General features: G+C 41.1%; 1 protein-coding gene across 1 annotated transcript in view; it reads right to left on the reverse strand.

Moving 5' to 3' along the window:
- Positions 1 to 23,847, reverse strand: part of vars2 (valyl-tRNA synthetase 2, mitochondrial) — a 27,587-nt gene extending 3,740 nt beyond the window's left edge. Inside the window, exons 1-24 of the mRNA XM_063185259.1 lie at positions 23,624 to 23,847; positions 23,138 to 23,357; positions 22,840 to 22,921; positions 22,425 to 22,525; positions 21,883 to 22,004; positions 21,191 to 21,257; positions 20,977 to 21,074; positions 16,509 to 16,590; positions 15,961 to 16,080; positions 15,608 to 15,716; positions 14,889 to 14,977; positions 14,366 to 14,456; positions 12,737 to 12,864; positions 11,956 to 12,059; positions 9,620 to 9,701; positions 9,258 to 9,334; positions 7,769 to 7,853; positions 5,531 to 5,627; positions 5,080 to 5,150; positions 4,799 to 4,924; positions 4,469 to 4,573; positions 4,143 to 4,211; positions 3,769 to 3,847; positions 2,269 to 2,399 (exon numbers count right to left, since the gene is read on the reverse strand). Of these exons, the coding sequence (XP_063041329.1) occupies positions 2,269 to 2,399; positions 3,769 to 3,847; positions 4,143 to 4,211; positions 4,469 to 4,573; positions 4,799 to 4,924; positions 5,080 to 5,150; positions 5,531 to 5,627; positions 7,769 to 7,853; positions 9,258 to 9,334; positions 9,620 to 9,701; positions 11,956 to 12,059; positions 12,737 to 12,864; positions 14,366 to 14,456; positions 14,889 to 14,977; positions 15,608 to 15,716; positions 15,961 to 16,080; positions 16,509 to 16,590; positions 20,977 to 21,074; positions 21,191 to 21,257; positions 21,883 to 22,004; positions 22,425 to 22,525; positions 22,840 to 22,921; positions 23,138 to 23,344 (2,322 nt within the window). The 5' untranslated portion in view covers positions 23,345 to 23,357; positions 23,624 to 23,847. The remainder of the gene's footprint in view (positions 1 to 2,268; positions 2,400 to 3,768; positions 3,848 to 4,142; positions 4,212 to 4,468; positions 4,574 to 4,798; positions 4,925 to 5,079; positions 5,151 to 5,530; positions 5,628 to 7,768; positions 7,854 to 9,257; positions 9,335 to 9,619; positions 9,702 to 11,955; positions 12,060 to 12,736; positions 12,865 to 14,365; positions 14,457 to 14,888; positions 14,978 to 15,607; positions 15,717 to 15,960; positions 16,081 to 16,508; positions 16,591 to 20,976; positions 21,075 to 21,190; positions 21,258 to 21,882; positions 22,005 to 22,424; positions 22,526 to 22,839; positions 22,922 to 23,137; positions 23,358 to 23,623) is intronic.
- Positions 23,848 to 23,902: the final 55 nt, after the last annotated feature.

Here is a 23,902-nt window from a genome sequence, read left to right on the forward strand (position 1 = left end):
ACTGTAATATTCAGGTGTGACCTTGATTAATTTCACACGCCTGCAAGACTCCTAGCCATTTTAAGAATGCAGGGGGAGCCAAACACACACACACACACACACACACACACACACACACACACACACACACACACACACACACACACACACACACACACACACACACACACACACACACACACACACACACACACACACACACACACACACACACATCCCAAAAGGTATATTTTAACAGTAGTTTCTCAAGCAGTGTGAATGTAGACTGTGGGGTGCCACAAGGCAGCTGTTTGGGACCTTTGTTGTACTCTATTTTCACAAATGATTTACCTTCAGCGATACAAAATGCAAAAGTTGTAATGTATGCAGATGATACTTCTATTTATACATCTGCAAAAACATCAGCTGAACCGACAGAAGTTTTGAACAAGGTGCTAGGAACAATAGAAAGATGGGTAAAACAGAATAAACTCGTTCTCAATGTATATAAAACCAAAAGTATTGTTTTTGGCTCTAGTCACTCATTGAGTCATGACCCAGCACTTAATCTGTGTATTAACAAAGAACAAATTGAACAGGTAAATGAAGTAAACTACTTGGAGTCATCATAGATAGCAGACTGTCCTGGTCTAAACAGATTGACCACATGGTTAAGAAAATGAGTAGTGGCTTGGCACTACTCAGGCATGGTGGCCAGTTTCTCACCCAAGAACTAAGGAAAAGGATTGTATGCTCTTTGGTTTTAGCACAGATGGAGTACTGTACTATTGTGTGGTCAAATGCCAACAAAGATCACCTTGCTAAACTTCAGCGAGTCCAAAACAAGCCAGCACGTCTTGTTATGAGATGTTCCTACCCAACAAATATCACCTACATGCATTCAATTTTACAGTGGTTGAGAGTGGAGGAAAGGCTTCACGTCTCTTTATTAACATCAACTTGGGCAGTTTTACACAACAAAATGCCATTAAATCGCTATAATCTCCTCTGTAAAATTTGTGATATTCATACATATAACACAAAGCATGGAGCAGCAGGGAGACTGAGCATCCCAAAGAGCACTACGAATGCATTTCTACGCACTGTTGAATATACTGTAGATCAATTAAAGCAGTGTTTCCCAACCTGTTTTGTCTCATGTACCCCCCGAGCCTTTTTGTTGTGCCACGAGTACCCCCTAACTTGTGTTTACATTACTTTTTTCTATCCCAGTGTGACTATGCTCCATGCATATGTTATAATTAAATTTTTCCAAGTACCCCCTTCAGTGTGCTCGCGTACCCCTAGTGGTACACGTACCCCTGGTTGGGAAACACTGAATTAAAGCATGGAACAATGCCAACCTAATTAACTATATTGAATAGTAAAGTGGTTTTTAAAAAACAGGTAAAAAAACATCTGAGCCTATCATATATAAACTAGGTTAGTGCAGAGGTAGAGATGTTTGTCACAAGGTCTTAAACCATTATTATAGTAATTTATGTTTATATTAAGTGTTTTTTTCTTTCTTTTTTTTCTTTCTTTCTTTTCAATGTATGGTGCTTAAATGAATGTACAGATTTGTGTAGAACTTTTAACTGTGTGTGATTTTGTGATTTTATTGTTGGACCCCAGGAAGAATAGTTGGGTCTGCGCCCAGCTAATGGGGATCCTAATAAACTAAACTAAACTAAACTAAACTAAACTAAACTAAACTAAAAACACACACACACACACACACACACACACACACACACACACACACACACACACACACACACACACACACACACACACACACACACACACACACACACACACACACGTTTATAAGTCATGTGATGTAAAACAGTCTGCTCTGTAAAACAGACCCATCTCTGAACTGCACTTGCTCTTATTGCAATGTGTTCCTTGGACCTTGGTTGGCTGTCATGATGAGGTAGGCAGTGAAGATGATAATGATGATATTATTACTATCATTATAAATGTATTGTTTGTATCTGGTCTAGGGGTGTGATAGGCTCACTGATGTCATAATGGGGTTTACGGTGACGTGAGGGTGGTATTGATGATGATGATGATGATGATGATATTATTTATTATTATCTTTATATATCATTATTAGCGTGTTGTTTGTGTCTGGTCTAGTTGTGTGATTGGCTCGCTGATGTCATAATGAGGTTTATGGTGACGGTGGTGGTGGTATTGATGATGATAATGATGAAGGTGATGATATTATTAATAATATTAATATTATATATCATTAATATTGACATGTTTTTTATGTACCTGGTCTAGGGGTGTGATAGGCTCACTGCTGTGCTGTAGGACCCCCAGTGTGAAGCGTACAGTCTGCCACATCTTGTTGCAGAAGTGCCGGCAGCTGAGCACGTGGGAAACGGACATGCTCACATCCTCACCTGGGAACACAACACACAGAGACGGCACACTCAGCTTTAAACAATCACAACCACAAGCACACATACACCATGCACACATGTACATGATGTACATACACAAATATACACACACATACACACATAAGTACACACACATACACACATAAGTACACACACATACATTCACACGCGTATACAAGAATGGTGGCGCACGCACACACGCACACACAAATTTGCACACGCACGCACACGCTCACACACGCTCACACACGCTCACACACACACACAAACACACACACACACACACACACACACACACACACAACTACAAGAAGAGCAGAAATTCTTTATTTATCCCAAAGGAAATTAAGGATTAAGGTTATGAGGCACCGCCTGCCCATAAGAGAGTGCAAATACAGTACTGCCAGGTTTGTCACTGCCTGCCAGGGTTGTTCAGTACCTCACGGTCTAAACATAGTAAACTGCACAAAACATTAAAAATAATATAAACGTAAGGTGGTGCCTTGCAAAGGCATTTTTTGTTGATTTATTGGCACTAGTTTGTTCAGGCATGTTCATAAACATTGCTAAATTTGCTACGATAGACAATAAAGCAGCACAAGACAAACCAACATAAAAAGCCCGACATAGCACATTGATTTGTCTGTATTGTATTTTATAATTGATTTTATGCTTTATTCCATAACATAAAGTATAACTTAAAAACAAAAAATGTACAAGAAGTGGCAAATAAATGGCTGAACAATCCTAGCAACGAAACAGCATGACAGATTTTTTTAATTTCTAGGATGAGCAGCAGAGGGTGATTCACCCAGTCTTTCCCATCGAGAAGCACGTACACATTGCCCCAGGCAGAAGCTCGCCGTAAGCCTGCCTCAGAAATATCACAGATTGAAAGAGTTGGAAACAAAACCCTGGCACGTATTTGGTTCAACCATTTTCTGAATCCTTAATAAGCACACATAATTAACAGGAAGGTCGATTGATGGATTAGTTTAAAGTCACCTGTATTAAGTGCGCAGGCAAAGTGGTGAATTTTGATTAAGTGCGCAGGCAGATAGGTGAATTCAGTTTTGGTTTTCAAATTGTGGGATTGGTGTGCTGCCATATACCCAGTTGAATAGCCCTTGGGACTATATTAAGAAGCTAGTTCAGGAGTAAACCAGATTAAGTTAAGAGGCAAATCATGTAATAGAAGAGCCTGGAGTCCTCATTTTATTCAGAAAATAAGAAAATAAGAAAATGAGGACTCCAGGCTCCTCCTTCAGATGATTAATAGAAGAGCCTGGAGTTCTCATTTCCTACTCTACTACTGAATCAGCTTCTTAGTATACCCCTCTGAGGTGAGCAGTGGATTGCAGACTCTTGCCTTGTGTCCTGTAGGAGCAGAGAGCGAAGCGCAGGGCATCCGTACCACACTCTGGGATCCCCTGAGGGAAGTCTTTCCTCTGAAACACACACACACACACACACACACACAGACACACACACACACACACAGACACACACACACACACACACACACACACACAACATCAAAGGAGTGGTACATCACACACTCGTGCACATGTGGTATCTCAAACACACACACACACACACACACACACACACACACACACACACACACACACACACACACACACACACACACACACACACACACACACACACACACACACACACACACACACACACACACACACACCCTACATGCATGTCACTCAAGGGCCACTCTTGACAGACCTGTGCTTCCATGGCAACAGTGCTCTCTCTGGGGTCCAGGTTCCCCTCTGTCACCTTCTCCTGCAGCCTCTAGGGGGAGGCCAGTGAGGGACAAAAAGGACGGGGATGGGGGAGAGAAAAAAATAAAAAGTCATATGAAATGTGTAATGGAATAAATGTTTCCCACACTTTGTATTTGTTGTCCCTAAATTACTGTTAATGTCACGGAGTGAGACCAAAGAGAAATTTTGTGTAAGCATGACCATAAAGTAAAATAAAATTACAATTCAATAAAAATGTGTGCATTCAAAATTACAAAACACAACGTGTGTTGTGCTTCTTCACACCTGAAGTGTAATTCCGTGTATGACATCAAGCGGGTCGATGACGTTACCAAGAGACTTGCTCATCTTGCGGCCATACTTGTCTCTTATCAGGGAATGGAGCAGAACCTGAGAGAAAGCATAATACTACATGAGCAATGTCTTTGGTTGGTTGGTTGCTTTAATGCCAAGTCGAGCAACTGTGACTATTTAATGACCAAAACAGATACAGTACATCTGAACGTTACATTTTATATATAAACCAAATTAATAGGTATACATGAATTCATTTTTCAACATCAATCCATGATAAAACAAAAAAAAGTTCAAAACCTTTCAAAACCACACACACACCTGTTTGAAAGGCAGCTGTCCAGTCAGTTCAGTGCCGAGCATCACCATCCTGGCGACCCAGAAGAATATGAGATCACTTCCTGTCTCCAGGATGGAGTTGGGGTAGAACTGCTCCAGGTCCGCCGTCTGGCAGTGATGATGTCATGATGAATACGGACACACCAACACATGCATCAATATGTAATATACTCACAGAGAGAACAGGAGACCCTTTATAAAACAGCATCCAACATGCATAAACAGCAAAAGGAAGTGCGCCCACACACAAATTCTGAAGTTACCTGCTGTGGCCATCCTAACATGGCAAAGGGGAAGAGGGCTGATGAGAACCATGTGTCCAGAACATCAGTGTCTGAGAAAGACATGGAAGAACTATGTATAAGCACAGAAAATACTTGCCAATTCCTTATACTGTACATGGATACACATGCAGGGCACTACACACCATCAAGTGATGACAATTATACTAACATCCCTTTTATAATATCATAATTCTTTTCTAAATATATTTTTTGGGCTTTTATCACTAATGTGAAAGGATAATGAAGATACGACAGGACAATGGTGGGAGAGGAGAGGGTGTAAAGTTGGTAAATGACCCCGGCTGAACTCAAACCTGGCTCCCATGTACGTATATGGTGCAGGTGCTTTACACACAGTGCGCAACAGCACTCCCCATACTATATTTCTATGTTGTCAGGAGTTTTTAAGCTGTGTGTATTGTGTACTCACCCCGAGTTAGAGTTATTTCACTCATTGTCACTCCAAACTTGGCAGCGGCTCTCTCAAGGGCTTCATCCTCACTCTGGCCCCAAACCCACCGCTCCTCCTGACAACACACAGCAGGAACATCTTACTATAGGAACACACTGCAACCCCCAAAAGTGTTAGCGAAGCTGAAGAATCCTGCTACACTGAACATACAAAACGTGGCAAAAGTGGCAAAAGATTCCACCTTTTATTGTTTGATTGGGAGGAGCGACCAACCGAAACGCATGATTATTAGAAAATGCATACATTCTGTAGGTTGTCGCCAACTGCGTCATAGCTCAATCAGTGTCAATGCTCATTACATATTCATACGCTAAAAAATCAACTGTTCACTAAGAAATGCTGATTATGGAGGAGTGCTGGTTCACTTTTTTTTCTCATAAGCAGGTTCACTTTGGCTCAAGGAAATAAAGTTGCTTAAAATTATGGTCAGACTTAGCTCCAATTGTGCCGAGATTCCAAAGGCACACTGCTGGTAAAGCTAAAAAACCTTTAATTAAACGGGCTGACGCGTTGCGACTACTGAAGAAGCTCTGAAAAAGACAGTCGTCGCAAAGCATCAGCCCGTTTAATTAAAGGCTTTTTAACTTTACCAGCAGTGTGCCTTTGGAATCTTTGTCAGACCTTATCAACAGCCACAACTGGAGCTAAGTCTGACCATAATTTTAAGCTCATTACATGGGTGGTTGACATGACACCCTGTTTTTACGTAACATTAGTTAAAAACCTACAAAATTGATATTTTTCCTCTTGAAAACAAATGTAAATGAAAGAAGATGTGGTACATCATGTTTCATATTAGTCTTAAATGAGAAGAAACATTTTTGTTCAGATTTATGGAAAGGTTTATATGTCAAATGTCCTGTGGTGTGACTGTAACATTAATACAACCTGGAATATATACAGCTATAAAATAAACCAACAACATTTTGAATCATTTATAAAGCATTTGGCATGATTGCATAAATATTAACCTTATATTAAAAAATATGAATGTGAAAAAACTCAATACAGTAATATTAACTACAAGTTCAATTTCGTAACACAAATTGCGTCCTGCGGGGTGACATGTAAGTCAGGTTTGTGGACGGGCAGCTGCAAGGCCAACTACAAGGGTCTTAAAGACAGGCTCCTAACCAGTTATACCTCAGTTATTGGAGAGTGGTGTGGAAGTTTAAGGTGACTATTAACCTCTTAATATGTCTACATATTGCAATGTTTCTGTCACACAATGCTTAGATTATTTTATGGTGTCCCGTGGTGTGACTGCTCTTATGGAAGGAAAAAAAGTTTTTTATGAGTGAAAACACATATCAAGGTTAAACACAATATCATTATCTAGTTAGCATGTGATCTGAGGTCAGTCACGAATAAAAAAGGATTAAAATGGCCACAATGCAGTGAATTTCCTGTGGTATGACTTCATGTCCTGTAGTGTGACATGCTTACGCATTGTGTTACTCAATCATCACTTATTTTTCATGCATCATGCAAGGATATAAGGATACCAGGGGATTTATTTGTCACATTCACACAATTATTACAAGTAATACAGTGAAACCATGCAGTGAAATCACAGTTGTCTGCGATGCATAGACGTGTATGCGTGGGGGTGCGGGTGGGGGTGCGGGTGGGTAGTAGTGTGTGTGGGGGGTGGAGGTTAAAGGAACAATAGCAGAAAGAGCATTGGGGATATATTTGTGCAGAATATTAATCATTTGATTGTATCTTACAGAAATGTCACACCAATGATGTCACACCACACGACACATTTTCCCAAAAATTGCAAAAATTAAGCAAAATTCCACGAACCACTGAGTGCTTTATTTTTTTCATTTTTTCCCCAATTTTTCCACCCATTTTTTCAGGAATTGGAATATGTTTTCTCCTTTAAGTGTGTTACGGCCTTAAACGCCAACCACCCACATATTATTGAAGTTCAGCTTCTCTTTCGGTGCCTTTGATGTCAAAAATCTTTTGCTATTCATCATGCCTAAAGTCAATTACTTCTGCCACCTTTGACGCTTTTGCTGTGGGCAGTCTGTTCCTATACTGTGAGTTCAGAGTAAAAAATACTAATGCTGCAACTGCTGATTTGATTGCAGTTGTAGTTGAAATTAATTGTAGTTGTGCTGATTGTATTCATGCTAAATGTTTTGTATGCTAGCATTGTGTTGCTACAGTGTTAATTAAACCTACCTCTTCAGTGTTGGTGTGTGGTAGAGACACACGATAGGCTGGAATTTGATGCCCCCACCACAGCTGTCTGGAGATGCACCAATCACTGTAGGCAGAAGGAAGAGATTAAAAAGTATAATAAAAGGTCTTCTCAACTCCTTAATGCACAAAAGATATCTGTAACATACTTGGTTCACTTCTTGCCCTGAAAAAGGCCCTAAACCTGGCCGAAACATGTTGGCAGTGTTTTTAATTGTTTAAGCTCAAACAAGATCTAGCATTTAACCCATTTTAGCCTGGAGCGACATATACACTGCACTCAGGCTCTTGACATTTGACATTTGATAATTGAAAATGTGGGTATGTTAGAGATGAATGAACACATTCTAATGCAAAATGATGGCCCTACCTTAAATGCCACTTATTTCATGTTTTACGTGCTTCAGAGGCTGAGATATTTAGGTTTTAATAGGCAGAGGGCTCAGGCTAAAATGGGTTAAACTAGATTTTCGTTTTTTTTGTGCCTTGGCATCCTGCTTGTTTTTGCTATCCTTAAGACAAAATCCTGAATGTCTGCCCTGCAAAGACAATGAGCAGTAAGTGCTCCACTATGTCTATTGGCTACAAGCCCCTTTTCTTTTCTTTGGGACCATCAACCTTTAGGGACTAAAGATGGGGAAAAACATCCATGGCTATATTGTATATTTTGGCATTTTTTAAATGTTACCTTAAGTAAATAAACTTTCAAATATCGGAACTGGGAAAACGTCCGTGAAAGTACTGTCCAAACATCTTGTCATGTACAATAACAACTTGTGTGTACTCCCTTAATAGGAGGAAATATATTTAATCAAGAAAAATGAGGCATACTGGAAAGCCAAATTGCACTCATTTTGAGTAAATACGGTAGGGAGTTAACGGTAGGGAGTTAACGTTTTTCCCGTTGCGTTTTACTAGGAAAGTATCCACTTTATCTCAGCTATACAGGAGGATTACCGATGCAGTAATTAAAAGGTTATAAGGATATAAGGACTTTTTAGTGCATAAAAAAACGCACAAACCCCTTCATCATTTCATGTGTTTACTGTATGTGTGTTTCTTATTGTCACTACCGCCCCAGGCCAAGACAAACCTCAGTTGCACTTTAACTTTCCCGTTTGGGCCACCCTGCATTATGTCCTTGAAAAGCAGGTTGTTCAAGGGAGGGCTGAGGAGGTGACTTTGGCAGAGCAGGTGTGGTGAAACCACTTAATCCACTTATTACACAAGAGGCTGTTCTTCTAGGTCTTTGTTGAAAAAACGCGCGCGAGTGTGTGTGTGTGTGTGTGTGTGTGTGTGTGTGTGTGTGTGTGTGTGTGTGTGTGTGTGTGTGTGTGTGTGTGTGTGTGTGTGTCTGTGTGTCTGTGTGTGTGTGTGTGTGTGTGTGTGTGTGTGTGTGTGTGTGTGTGTGTGTGTGTGTGTGTGTGTGTGTGTGTGTGTGTGTGTGTGTGTGTGTGTGTGTCAGACTCACCTGATGTTGGAGAGCCAGTTCTTCCAAATCTTTGTGTAAACGGGAGGCAGAATCTCAAGCTGACCTTCTTCCACACCCTGGTGTGTGTGTGTGTGTGTGTGTGTGTGTGTGTGTGTGTGTGTGTGTGTGTGTGTGTGTGTGTGTGTGTGTGTGTGTGTGTGTGTGTGTGTGTGTGTGTGTGTGTGTGTGTGTGTGTGTGTGTGTGTGTGTGTGTGTGTGTGTGTGTGTGTGTGTGTGTGAGCGAGAGAGAGACAGAGACAGAGACAGCATATAAAAAGTATGAGACAGCAAGACATAATTTTAGAAATCCTAGATAGATATCCACACCAGCCTAATAGTTTACACAAACACACATACAGTACCTGAATGGCTTTCCTGGCCATTTCTTCACAGCTGACAAACCACTGTCTCTTCAGAAGTGGCTCAATCACATCTCCAGAGCGACTGTCAAACAGAGAAGCAACACAGAAGCCCACCATTCAAAGGTATCCCAGCGACACTCTTGAATGAACATGAAATCAACACAAATTTCATTACTCATTTCTGTTCAATATTTTTTACAGTTAGGAGAATGTACAGTTGAGGACGATATTATTAGCCCCCCTCCTGAAATTAGACATTTCTCTTGATTTCTCAGGAAGAATGACCATTATTAACCGTTTCTGTTATTCTGGAAACAAATACACTGATGGAGATAATGTTCAATGAGTTGAATTTGGATTTTTCTATTGTTACGATGAGTTTGAACAAAAAAGGGCAAAAATTACAAGGACAAAATTATTAGCCCCCTGATCATTAATAGTCAATATGGCGCCATTTATGAACCAAAACTGACAACAGGCTCTGATAAGTTGCTACCTAGGTTGGCACATGCCCCACTAGGGATTTTGGCCCATTTCTTCACTGCAAAGTGTTCTAGCTGGTCCAAATCGCATGGATGCTGAGCATAGACATTAACCACAGACTCTCAGTGGGATTGAGGACTGGGCTATGAGTGGGTGATTCCAATATCATGGTTTTAGTGTCCTTGAGGAACCTCTGAACAAATCTAAATGTATGCTTTGGGTTATAATGTTGTTGGAAGACCCAGCAATCCAGATTCAGACCCACACTCCCTGTGTCTGAGGCTGAATAACAGACTAAACGTGATGCCCTTCCACTATGTGTAACTGTGGAAACTGCTTAGCCTCATTAGACCAAAGAAGCATTGGACACCTGCCTAGATGATTGTTATTGACCTGGCCTCACCTGGAGGTTTTTTCCCCCCCAAGAAAGACAGTTGTTAGGGCTTGTCATCATATTGGGCTTTGGGGCCATCATCACAGAAGAGCCCCTTTACTAAAAGCAGCGCATATCAGAGTGTTATTGAGCTTTGCCTGTGAACATTTGAAAGTCCAAAATGAGTTTTGAACGTCTCTGCTTTCATCTGATGATATTCAATTGCACCTGCTTTGATGCATGCATTCTGCTTCTGACAGATGAAGAAAGGGATAGGCCTTGAATCGTTATAAGATGGTTTCCACAATTAAACATGGTGGTGGATGCATCATTCTGTGGCAGCCTCAGCCACAGGAAACCTTGTTTGGGTGTACGGCACCATAAAAACTGAAAATTATGATAGAATGTGGAAAGTGACCTTGCAAAAATATGCTCATAGAGCGAGCTAAGCTCTTCACTGGATCTTTCAATGAGATAATAACCCAAAACTTGCATCCAAAATAGTTCAAATGTTCATCAAGGATACTAAAACCATGGTCATGGAGTGGTTCAGACCTCAATCCTTTAGATAGTATTTGAAGAGTGCTGAAAATGAATGTCCATCCTCAACATCCATGCAATTTGGACCAGCTTAACTATTTGCAATGAAAAATGGGCCAAAATCCCTGGTAGGACATGTGCCAACATAGTTAACAACTAATCAAAGTGCCTGGTGTCAATTTTTGTTCATAAATTGCACTGTATTGACTATTAATGATAAGGGGGCTAATAATTTTGTCCTTGCCATTTTTACACTTTTTTGTTTAAACTCATTGTGAAAATGGAAAAGTCCAAATTTAACTTATTGGATACTATCTCCATGGTGTAGTCGTTTCCAGAATAACATACATTTATTAATAATGATCATTCTCAATGATCAATGAAGAGATATGTCTAATTTCAGGAGGGGGGCTAATAATATCGTCCTCAACTGTATGTGTGAATGTATGTGATATGTGTATTTTGAGCAGATAATATATGAGATGAGGATTTGTGCACTGTTTGTTTGGTGTGTACTGTATGCTGACATCACCAAAATTGGACAATAGAAGATTGAAAAATGTTGCCTGATCTGATGAGTCTCAGTATTCGAGTCGTGAGTCTTAGTATTGTTGCAGGCAGATAAATCAGTCCTGAAGGCAAAAGGGGGTCCAACCCAGTACTAGCAAAGTGCACCTCCTGAAGTGGCCGGTGAGGGTATATACTAGCATGACAGGTGTTTGGATTACTGACCTAATGATGGATAGAGCCATTGGATGCCCCTCTACTTTAAATTACATAATATAGCCTAAGATATTGGCTACTACTGACCTTCATATTCATAGAGCCATGGGGATACTCTTTATATTGCATTAGATATTGACTACTACTTATCGCAAGTCCCTTTGGATAAAAGTGCCTGCTAAAGGTAATTAAATGTAATGTAATGTACTATACTAACCTGCAGATGGGCAGAGCCATGGCGTGCTCCTTACTCCCTCTCAGTAGTTTCTTCTCCGTCAAGGCGTCCAGCACTCGTACCCGCGCATCAAACCGCTTCACACCCTGCACACAGAGGGCCAGATGGGCATAGGTTCAAACCTCGTCCACACAGTGATTAGATTATTATTCCAATATTATACTTAATACATTACATACACATTGCAGATGCTTTAATTCCAAAGGGCCTTTTCCTTGTGGCGGCAGACACCTTCAATTCAATGCATTCAAAGCAGGTATAATTTGCATCCGCTGGCATAAACATAAAATACACCACTGTTTTCTATGCTTTTCTGTCTGAAACAGCAGTTGGTTTACACCTTCGCTTCACTTCAAAACTGAACTTATTTGACAAAAAAGGCGAATGGTCAACAGGGAAGTAAAACAACTGCTTCAAAGGACAACACTTAACATTTTATTCCCTATTTTATTCTTCCACCTCGGCAAAGCTAAACTCCCTCTGCTAGAGTAATACAATAGAGGTATTAATAAATAATGAATATGTTTTAGATGGCACTCAAACACACTTGAGATATTAAGCATTAATATAGGGGTTAGATATTGATCACATGAGTAAAGAAGGCTCCCCTGCTAATGCTAATTTAACCAACGACCCACACACACACACACACACACACACACACACACACACACACACACACACACACACACACACACACACACACACACACACACACACACACACACACACACGGGGGACAAGTGCAGTAATGAGAGTGTACCTCCAGCCACTTCCCACAGAGGGCAGTCATGAGTCCATCTCCACCGATCACAGTGAGGCGCGGGAGATCATGCCTCTTGCCCAGCTGGAAGTCATTGTGGTCGTGAGCCGGAGTGATCTTCACTGCTCCTACATACGCATGTTGGACATAAGAATGAAATAAATAGTGGTTGATAGCTATTGTGCAATGCATTTGGGCAATACCTTGGAAATTAAACAACACCAGTGCAGTGGCTGGAAATCAAATCACCGTCACCGTAGCCATGAGCTACTTTAGAGCAAGGGTGGGGAACCTATGTCTCCATCCTATGTATTATCCAGCCCCTGACATAATTGTACTGTATTTTCGGCTCTTCTTTGAGATGCGGTTCTATTGGCTCTTCTTACTATGGAGAGCCGGCTCCTTTTGGCTCCCAAACGGCTGACTATATATATATATATGCTTACATAATTAATAAATGAAAAGTTTTAATTTTATTTTACAACATTTTGTTTCATTATTGACATTGTGAAGCACTTTGGGCAGTGTATAGTGTGTAAAAGCCTTTATGAACAACACTTTTATCATAATCAGTCGTTAGTAATGACCCAACATACCCAAATACAAAGTAAATTAAAAAGGCATTAATACATACTATGCATTTCTGATCGCTGTGAGTGTGTCTGTAACACCTGCTCTATACACTGGCACTTTTAGAGGATACACACAATGAGAGGGAGGGGGAGAGAAGGACAAAACAAACAAAAAAACAAAAACGGCTCCCAAAAAAAATCCCAAAACGACTCCCATTGCAGAGCCGGTTCCTGTCGTTCACTTCAAAGAGCCGGCTCTTAGAGCCGAACGGTTCATGAACGACACATCACTATTATGTAGTCTCACAAGAAATATGACATGTTTTGCAAAATGTTAGAAATTACATTTGCAATACAATAAAGTCATATTTTCAGGGGACCTAGTGAAGGTGGGGTCTGTTGTAAAGGGGGCCGCCTTCAATATAGGCCTGAAGTACAGGGGGAAATCCTGGTTTGTGTTCATAGTACGGCCCTTGGAGGACTATAAAATTTGATGTGGCCCCTCGAATGAAAAAGGTTTCCCACTGCTAAAAGCTTGAGTGATCTTTACTGCTCCTATATATGAGAGTGTTATAAATGAATGATAAAAGATAGCAATTGTGCAATACATTTCTGCAATGCCTGGCAAGTATTTTAACACTGCCACCACCTCTAGAGCATCTAGAGTCTCAGCAATACTCAAAGTAAAAATGAGCTAGAGCAGTGTGCGTGTGTGTGTGTGTGTGTGTGTGTGTGTGTGTGTGTGTGTGTGTGTGTGTGTGTGTGTGTGTGTGTGTGTGTGTGTGTGTGTGTGTGTGTGTGTGTGTGTGTGTGTGTGTGTGTGTGTGTGTGTGTGTGTGTGCGCGTGTGCGTGTGCTTATGAGTGAGTGTGTGTGTGTAACAATGGAGTAAGTGGTGTAACAGCTATGTAATATCATGTGATTGTGTTGTACTTACACCATGAATTTACTTTAACTTTTACTTTTGACACCTCTGTAAATATTATGCCAGTGTGATGCAAACGTCACGAATGCAAACTCCAGCCTTGCAAACATCACGGATGGAAAGTCTAGCCTACCTGTGCCAAAGTGCATCTCTACAGAGGGATCGGGGATGATGGGCAGTAGGCGATCCATAAAGGGGTGTCTGCAGTGCTTTCCATGGAGCTCCTATGAGGGAACATACAGCATGCATAGACAGTATGTCACAACAGTGTGGACGTTACAAATCAATCAACCAAATGTGACTTACGTAACTCAACCATGCCCAGCTAGGTTTTGTTGTAAACCTATTCTCTGTACAGTATTTCTGTGTCTCAAATGGCGCGCTTGTGCACTTTGAGCACTATGTTTGAGTGCGCACGGCGCTCACAATGAAAGCGAAGTGCACTGAAAGTCCAAACTCTCCATCGACACTACGCACTTAGGACCTCAGTGCACTATGCTCTAAACATCAGTGCACTTCCCACAAGTGTCATTTCAGACACAGCATATGGCTGTGGATTGAGTTGTGTCCTTTGTTGTCCAGCATTTGAGTAAAACCATCTGATAATATAAGTGTGATGTGATGTGATGTAATATCATGTAATGTAACGGACTTACAGTGTAGCGTGGATCGTCAGGGTGCACAGCCACAGCCACGTCTCCCAGCATGGTCTCTGGTCGCGTTGTTGAGACACACAACTCTGTCTCTAACATATACACACACACTCATATATAAACATATGGTTCCTTTTTCAAATGGCACACAAATAGATTGTTTACACTGAATTATCCAGTTTATTTGAACCAAAGCTGCATATAAGGAAGACACGTGGCATGGATAGTAGTAGAGTGTAGTGGAAAGTGCGCACATCCAGCAAAAAAGCACCAGCAGGTGCCAAATCAAAACATTCACAACAGTCACATGTAGGAGCGGGAAAGGATCTGCACACTGCTTGCAAAAGACTTAATTTATTAGGAGCAACGTTTCGATGATCGAAACGTTGCTCCTAATAAATTAAGTCTTTTGCAAGCAGTGTGCAGATCCTTTCCCGCTCCTACAATGGATAGTAGTAGATACACATAACTCGGCCTCTCACAAATACACAAACACACTAATATATAAACACATCCCTCTTTGGTCATTATACGGAAATTGATTGAATTTACATTGCATTACAATCCATTTGCTTGTATGTGGACCAATTTGCAGTATAGTGAAAGAGGACAAGCTGTAGTAACATAACACAGAATTGCAAGGCAGGTGCAGAGGGAGAGACAGTGGACATTTGTGGTGGTAATTGTGATGAACTAGGAATTATGACTACCAAACCACTCACCGTGCCCTTCCACAGGATACGCAAATGTAACTATGGAACCAAACTCGACTTGGCGATCATAACCAGGAACTGACAGAAGAGTCCTACCGGTCAATTGTTTTGAGTCTACCTACAAATAAACACATTTAAACACATTTTAACACATTTATAACTGTGGCACCTGAGTCACACGTTAAAATCCATTAACTTTGGTGAACATGGAGGCAAAGCAATATAATCTGACTTGGAGCCAAAATGTCAACGTGCCAAAAAATAAAGTGGTGAAAGCATCAGTGAAGGCAGCAGCGTAGAAAGAGAGAAACATCATGCAGAGAACAGTTGTACAGATGCATAGAGATGGATATAGAACATACCTCTATATCAGATATGGTGGACTCCAGAGCACAGCTCCAGTTCACTAGAGCTTCCGAACGGTAGATGAGACCAGAGTCACTCAGACGTACGAAGGCCTCCGTCACAGCACTGCTGAAACCCTGACACATAACACACCGAGAGCAATCAGAGACAGGAACCTGGTCCCCTGGTCAATATGCAATATGCCACCCACAGTTGACCCAAAACACTGCAGGTGGACAGACAGACAGACAGACAGACAGACAGACAGACAGACAGACAGACAGACAGACAGACAGACAGACAGACAGACAGACAGACTTTGCAATGCCTGGTTCTCAGGGGGACCAGGTAAGAACATGGCATGCAGTATTCAGATATGTTGACTCAATAATTAGCCAACTGATGACTCAAAGAACCAATAATGAAAATAAGTGTGTGTGTGTGTGTGTGTGTGTGTGTGTGTGTGTGTGTGTGTGTGTGTGTGTGTGTGTGTGTGTGTGTGTGTGTGTGTGTGTGTGTGTGTGTGTGTGTGTGTGTGTGTGTGTGTGTGTGTGTGTATTCTTACTGGGTCCATGGTAAAGCAGGTTCTGGTCCAGTCCAGCGAGGCCCCGAGCTTCCTCAGTTGCTCATAAATCTCAACTCCTTTACTACATAAACAAGGACAAAATGGACCCAATTAGTAGTCGATTGTCATAAACACCAGGCCTTGGCCATGTCTCAGACAGTAAAGGCACTGTTGGAGAAAAGGAATGATTCCCAGAGGACTTCGCATTAAAAAGTTTCCAGCAACGGGCTCCAAAGACAATGGAGATTTCAGACAGAAATGGGAGGCCATCTTGAGCAAGTGCTCGTCTGACCTGATGCTCCTCTTGATAGAGGAAGTGAAGAAGGATCAAGATTTTATTCAGAAAGAGATGGAGGAACTGAATAAAAAGATGGGTCATTTCACGTGAAATCAGACACTTTGGGACCCGACCGTCACAGATTTCAATCATACTTGCTGTGCCTGTTAAGTAGCAAGGTAGCACCCCAGAACTGCATTTGTGTGAATCTGACACCGATATTAAGGGAGAAACAGACCAGCAAATGTTTACATATGAGGGTAGGACACTATACATTCAGCATTGATTATATCAGTCAGTGTAAGTCACAAAAAGATGTCTGTGGTGTTATTTGAAAGCTCTTTTCTGGCTCTACAAATTACACAAACAACATGGAATACAACAACCTTCAGAATATGAATTATGATTAATTGAAAATTTTAAAAATTGAATATAAAAAAAACTTGCATTTTAAAATGACCAGTTCCTTGTCTTGCAATCCTGCAATGTCATGAACAACACCTGAAATGCTGGTGTTTGGTTCTTTATTCATTTCAGAGATAATGGGACTGAAAAATATGACATCACACAGATCACCTAGTAATAATTTGGTAATATCATAGTAATATCACATGGCAGCATGTCTATCGGAATATGTGAAGGATGGACATGGTCCATGAGGATGCAGGACGTTCAGTTTCACCTCTCCAGTGCACAGCATACATTCCTCAACACATGCTAGCCACTAGTTGACATCATTTACAGCTACAACATACCCTTTGATGCTTGAACATTTTTTAAAAATCCTTTACTGAGCTTATTCTTTTAACCTTGCCTTCTCTGAGTGCTGAAAATGGTCTAGCTTCCACTGTGTCTATTGACAGTGGGCAGAAGCTGTGTAGTTTTTGAGTACCTGGAATAGGGACCGACGAGGGTGCAGGGCCCACCGGGAAAATGCCTGTTATGCCAGATGGCCATTCCAGTCCTGTCCCTGACACTACTCTATTACTACTTTATTACAACTCATTTCAACTTTTAGGTCCCATTATCTTACCAAACACCCCATTTTCAGGTGTTGTTTATGACCTTACAGGCTATGTTTAGACAAGACACCGGCCATTTAAAAATATAAGTTTCTTTGATATTCAATTTTTAATTTTTCAAAGTATCATAATTCATATTATGAAGGTTCTTGTATTCCATGCTGTTTGTGTAATTTGTAGAGCCAGAAAAGAGCTTTCAAACAACACCTCTGACATCTTTTTGTGACCTACACTGACTGATATAATCAAGACTGAATGTATAGTGTCCTACTCTCATATGTAAACCTTTGCTAGTCTGTTTCTCCCTTAATATTGGTGTCAGATTCACACAAATGCAGTTCTGGGGTGCTACCTTGCTACTTAACAGGCACAACAAGTATGATTGAAATCTGTGTCGGTCGGGTCCCAAAGTGTCTGATTTCACGTGAAATGACCCATAGCCATTTAATAAAGCTATTTTACTTTTTTGGGAAGAGTGCCTTGGATACTTCTTTTCTTTTGCATCCTATTTTTTGACCAAAGAGCACCTCCAACCAAAAACACCGTAGCCCTCCAAATTTTTCCTATTGTTCTAGTTAAGGCACTGTACTGTTACACTGACGACCTAATGTAATTTCCCAACCCTATTAATAAGTATTACTAAGTATAAATAATGAAGTAAAAACAAATGTTAAGTCCCATTAAATATTTCAAAAAATTAATTACAAAATGTATTATACATTGAATTTCACATTTCACCCTATTGCAGTATGTATGACAATGGTCTGACACAAAACCAGTTAATCATTCATCACAAAGCTGTTGACGCTCGCTGTACAACACATGCATAAGAGTGAAACAAAAATGGAGACCAGTTCGAACTTGTGTAGGATATAATGAACATAAATGCATGGTGCATAAATGTGTAAATAGAAACACATACACAGGGATGGTGATGATTAAGCTTGACTACAGGGTGTCTGCAGGTTTTAACAAGTGAAATTTTAGACTTTTTTAGACATTTTTTAGACCATGATGGGCAAAATTTTAGACCTTCGCGGAGTATTAAAAAATGAAATAAAGCCAGATTGTGGTCAATTGACACACGCGCGCGCACACACAAACACACACACAGAAGCCGACGGGGGGGGACAAAGGGGACAGTTGATCCGGGCCCTGAGAAAGAGGGCCCCCAGAATTGGGACCCAATTGTATTGTATTGATTGAGAGGGGGGCCCTTTCAGATGATTTAGTCCCGGGCCCGGTAAAAGCCGTCAGTGGCCCTGCACACACCACACACACACACACACACGTGCATCTGAATGAATGCAATAGTGCATATTATAAGCATAAAGAGATCTGATCATAAATGACCAGTGAGAAGGTGCAATGTTCGCTTTCACAATTTCAAGTGATCAAAGCCAGCAATTGTGAACAGCCTGTCTTTACATCGCACTGACTAAGGTATTTAAATGTGAATAAGAATGCCATATGTGCAAGCCTATATCAAGAGGACCTAACCAAGATAGAAGAACAGAGCATGAGCTAACACCACTACTGCCATAAAATGACGTTTATTTGTTTCATCTATTGGAGGCATTGACAATTTACTGTCAATGATTGGAGGTGTCCAAAAGAACGTCTTATGGCACTTAATACTAATAACAAAATAGTTCGAAATTTTGACCAACTCAGCCCTTGCCACTCAATCCAAAGATGCATGCCTTATTCGTTTTAGGGGGGTTGTACCAGAGGTCTCACGCAAGCGAGAGTGTAATATAACCTCCATGACAGCTCAAGAGAGCGCGACGCGAGAAAGATTCTGCCACGACGCGAGAGTCGGTGTAATGCGCAGCTGTATGGTGTTCAAAATCTAGCGTTCGTTTGATCTATAACAACTAAATCATCCATCGACAACATAGCATATATCTTATCCATTGCACAATATGTTTCATGTGCTTTGACTCCCGAGGTCTTTCAAACATTGACGGACCTAGAGCTAATGAGAAGTGCATGTGACAGCATACACGAAACGTTTGTGCGTGGACATGTCCGTAACAGCTCAAATGCCCACCAGTTTGCAAATTGCTACCACAGAACCAGTAGAAAATACCAAGGCATCAAACAGAATAGGCCTACAACAAAGGCACTTCCATGGGAATTCGACTGTTAACTCGCTCATAATTTCAGATTAGCCACACACACACACCGTCGCTACTCTCTTTCGCTCGCACAGACACAATCAAGCTTCGCCAACTTTGAGGCTACAACTAATAGCTACGCTCGACTGCTAAGCCACGGCCAACACCTGACTATTCCATCACCACCGCAAGGACTAAAATCACTTCTTACCTGCAACGATTCACACTGGTGCTGACATATTCCCTTGGCTTGCACTGTCACATTTGACTTCTGTTTTAAATCGACACCTTTCATTCCAAATAGAAATCCGTTCTTTTTCAATGAGGTGGTGACTGACTTCCCTCATTAGTTAACTTCTTCCAGGTGTTTAACACAGTCAAGTAGCCTAGTTATCTAATGTATGGCCACCGCGACGCCAATATCGTTTTTACAACGTCTAGATATAAACAATGTCTAGATATAACACCACTAACGTGGGTTAGTAGTCAGAATAGAGAATCTTTGGTCAGACTGCGCGGTGGAACGGGAGGAGGAGCTACAGTACATTTCCGTATCACATCTGTAGTTTTATTATTGTACGTCGCAAACAGCAACATGTCATGTAGAACTACACAGACCATAACTGACACAATACCAGAAAAAACGGCGTGTAAAAGGACGTAAAATCAAAGCAAAACAGAACAAATAAACATTAATCCTTTGTCGATATTTTGCATTGAAACGTAGGTCTTAAATTACTCAAACTCAATTTTAGACTAAAGTGCAAAAAATCCCTATATTTTAGACTTTTTTAGGCCTAAAATGGATAATGTGTAATTTTAGACTTTTTTAGACTTTTTTAGACTCCGCGGACACCCTGTGACTAGCATCAATAACAGTAAGGCCTAATACTTATAAAGTATGCCACCAGCTGGGGTAAGCTGGCAAGCAATTGCATGCATGTGGCCAGGGAGGCTTTGCCATTAATCCCGATGCTGTGTGGCTACTGTATACATTGACCCATGCCTACATGGTTAAGCCTGAAAGCACCAGTAAAACAGGTACTCACTCATTTTTCCAGTTCCACACCTCCTGTAGAAACTCGTCCCTGCTGTACTCTTGCCTGTGTTTCCCATATTTCCTCAACAAGCTCCTCTCAACAACAGACTGTTGAAAACAGCATACAGATTTACATACATGTCCATGCACAAACATTACCATACACTTAGATATTAGTCTCAATCTACACAGATGAAATATTCAAATAAACAACATGCAGATACCTGTGTGGCAATTCCAGCATGATCACAGCCCGGGACCCAAAGCACCTTGTAGCCCTGCATCCGTCGCCTGAATAAAAGACATGTCAAATTATTACATTCTATGGAGTCTTCCTTTCGTTTAAAGCAATACCACACCATTCCTGGAAATTAGCTGATTTTACACCTTCCATTGAGTTAAATAATTGAGTTATATCTTTCTCTTGTATCTACAGCTGCTCTCTGAGTCTGGAAGCGCAAATGCTACCTCCAAGCTAACATATAATGAAGGTATGGTACAAGGACAGCATGGGATTCAATGATAATTGCTAGCTTGGGACCAAATGTAACATCACCAAACTAACAGAATTACAGAAAAAAGACAAGAGTCAATTATTTAACTCAATTGGAGGTGTAAAATTCTCACACAAGGGTCTGAAGGACCTTCAGAATCACCCAACCACCATGCAGCCGAACCAATCAGTATCGCCAGTTTTTCAAAGACGTGACGTAGTCAAAGTTTAAAATTAGTGGAGAAGTAAAAAATAAGTGAAACGTGACAGTTGTTTTAGACAATAATGGACTCGCTCATCAACATTGATAGAAATGGACAGTGATTCAGGAATTCAGGCCAGTGATTCACAGTTACCAATGACCAAAAACGTTTATGTCAAGCCCTGAATATGAAGAAGGACAAGCAAATGACATATTCTTACCATCGGGAAAGGCTGTCCTCTATCGCCACTGTCAAGGCATGACCCAGATGGAGGGACCCGGTGACATTGGGAGGGGGGATGCAGAGGGAGAAGGTCTGCTTGACAGCATGTGGCAACTTCCTCTGAAATACAGGAAAAAAAACATCAAGTGAATCAAACAGCAGAGTCATTCCTTTCAAGCTTCTGGACAACATCAACATCATTCCTATGTGACCTACTGTACATTCATTATGATAATAGTGGATGGAGGATAAATGTATGATGCACTGCCCATCCTACCTAGGTTGTCTCTCCCTTAATATTGGTGCCAGATTCGTGCAAATGCAGTTCTGGGGTTCTACATTGTCACTAAAAAGGCATAACCAAGTTACATTAAAATCTGTGTCAGGCCCCAAAGTGTCTGATTTCACATGGAATGATCTGTATGGTGAAAGATGCAGGGGAGAATAAACATGGAGTGGATAATTCTGCAAAGTTCAATATGGAACGAATCTGGTAACGAAATGCAGTGTAATCTTGTGCCAGTGTCAACTTTCCCTTACATGGTGCTCTGGAGTGAAGAAGCCTTCTTTCTCCCACCACTGGTACCAACAGGACTCCACAAACTCCGGACTGTAGGCCTGAGGCAAAGGTACAGAGGTGTCTGACAGGCACAGAGCGAAATAGAAGAAAGGATGTGATGAAGAAGGGCTTGAAGAGAACTGCAACATGGACATTCGATCAGCGTCATCAATGTTCAATGTTCAATGACACAGGACATTAGGAGCAAGTGACCCAGCTTTGGAGCAAGCTGAAGACCATAAGGCACATCTCATCTTCTAGCTATTCAAACAATCTAACTAACTAGGTAAATGAGCAAACTCATGTAGATCGCTGTCTAGTGACCTGGTAGCATCAGTAAAACACTCCATGTACTCTAGCATTGGAAATAATTGAAGTGAAAGGACAAAATCAGACCTTTCTTCCAACCAGGTGTTGTTGAAGCACTGTATACAATCTTCTCTTTTGGGGTCCATTTTACCTCTTCAGTTTCCACGTCCTGCAAATGTCAGAGTCACACAGTACACATAGATGACATTAACACCAACTATGAATATCATGTTGACGGAGGGATGAAAGTTCATTAAAATATCAAGATGATATGAGGATTTAGGAGTACGTGGTGAAATGATCATTTGATCAATAAGTTGGTTTATAACAGTTGGTGTATAATGGTGCTTGATTGGTGAACTGAGAATGTCAGTAAGACAGTCACCTTAGAAAGGATGGCCTTTTCCCTCTTCAGCTTCCGTCTCTGTTTGTCAGCCTGAGGTGTTAGTGTTGCTGAGGAATTTTTGATGGGGGTTTTGGGGGGCTTCACTGAGCTCTGGGAATAGAGTCTGCAGCATCCCAACACACCCCACACGTTGGGCACTCTTCCCTGTCTGAGCCCAAGGGGCAGGGTAGACATGGGATTCCACATTCCCCGACACCCACTTCATTTGGAGAGAGAGAGAGAGAGAGAGAGAGAGAGAGAGAGAGAGAGAGAGATGAACTTAACGACTGAATAAGTAAAGTGTAAAGTGTCAAGAGAAGAGACAGACTGTTCTGCAATGCACTGCATAATCTACTATATTTTCTACTCTCCATACACACTGCGTGAACGATAAGTTGAATTATGGAGTTGAATTGATTTATTCTCTTTTCATACCCCGAAAACATGCAATCAAATAGATTACATACGAGAGATGCAGCCTCTTACCTCCTCTCAATGAGCTTTAGGACGCAGACATGCTGGAGGAAGCTGTCATTCTCGAAGAAACATCTCGAAATAATCCAAACATCTGACGAGGACTAATTTCTGTGTGAACTGAGGTCTTCATATAAATAGACTCAGAACATTTACATAAGTAGTGCATTAGTCGCAAACATCTTTGCGTTAATATTGTTGTGTGATATGAAAGTCATGCACATTCGCCCTGTCAAACAGTTGTTGTTGCTCGAGCACAACATTATGAAACACACTCGTTGAGAACGGAAG

The sequence above is a fragment of the Engraulis encrasicolus genome, chromosome 20 (genome assembly GCF_034702125.1).
Source record: "Engraulis encrasicolus isolate BLACKSEA-1 chromosome 20, IST_EnEncr_1.0, whole genome shotgun sequence".
Lineage (NCBI taxonomy): Eukaryota > Metazoa > Chordata > Actinopteri > Clupeiformes > Engraulidae > Engraulis > Engraulis encrasicolus.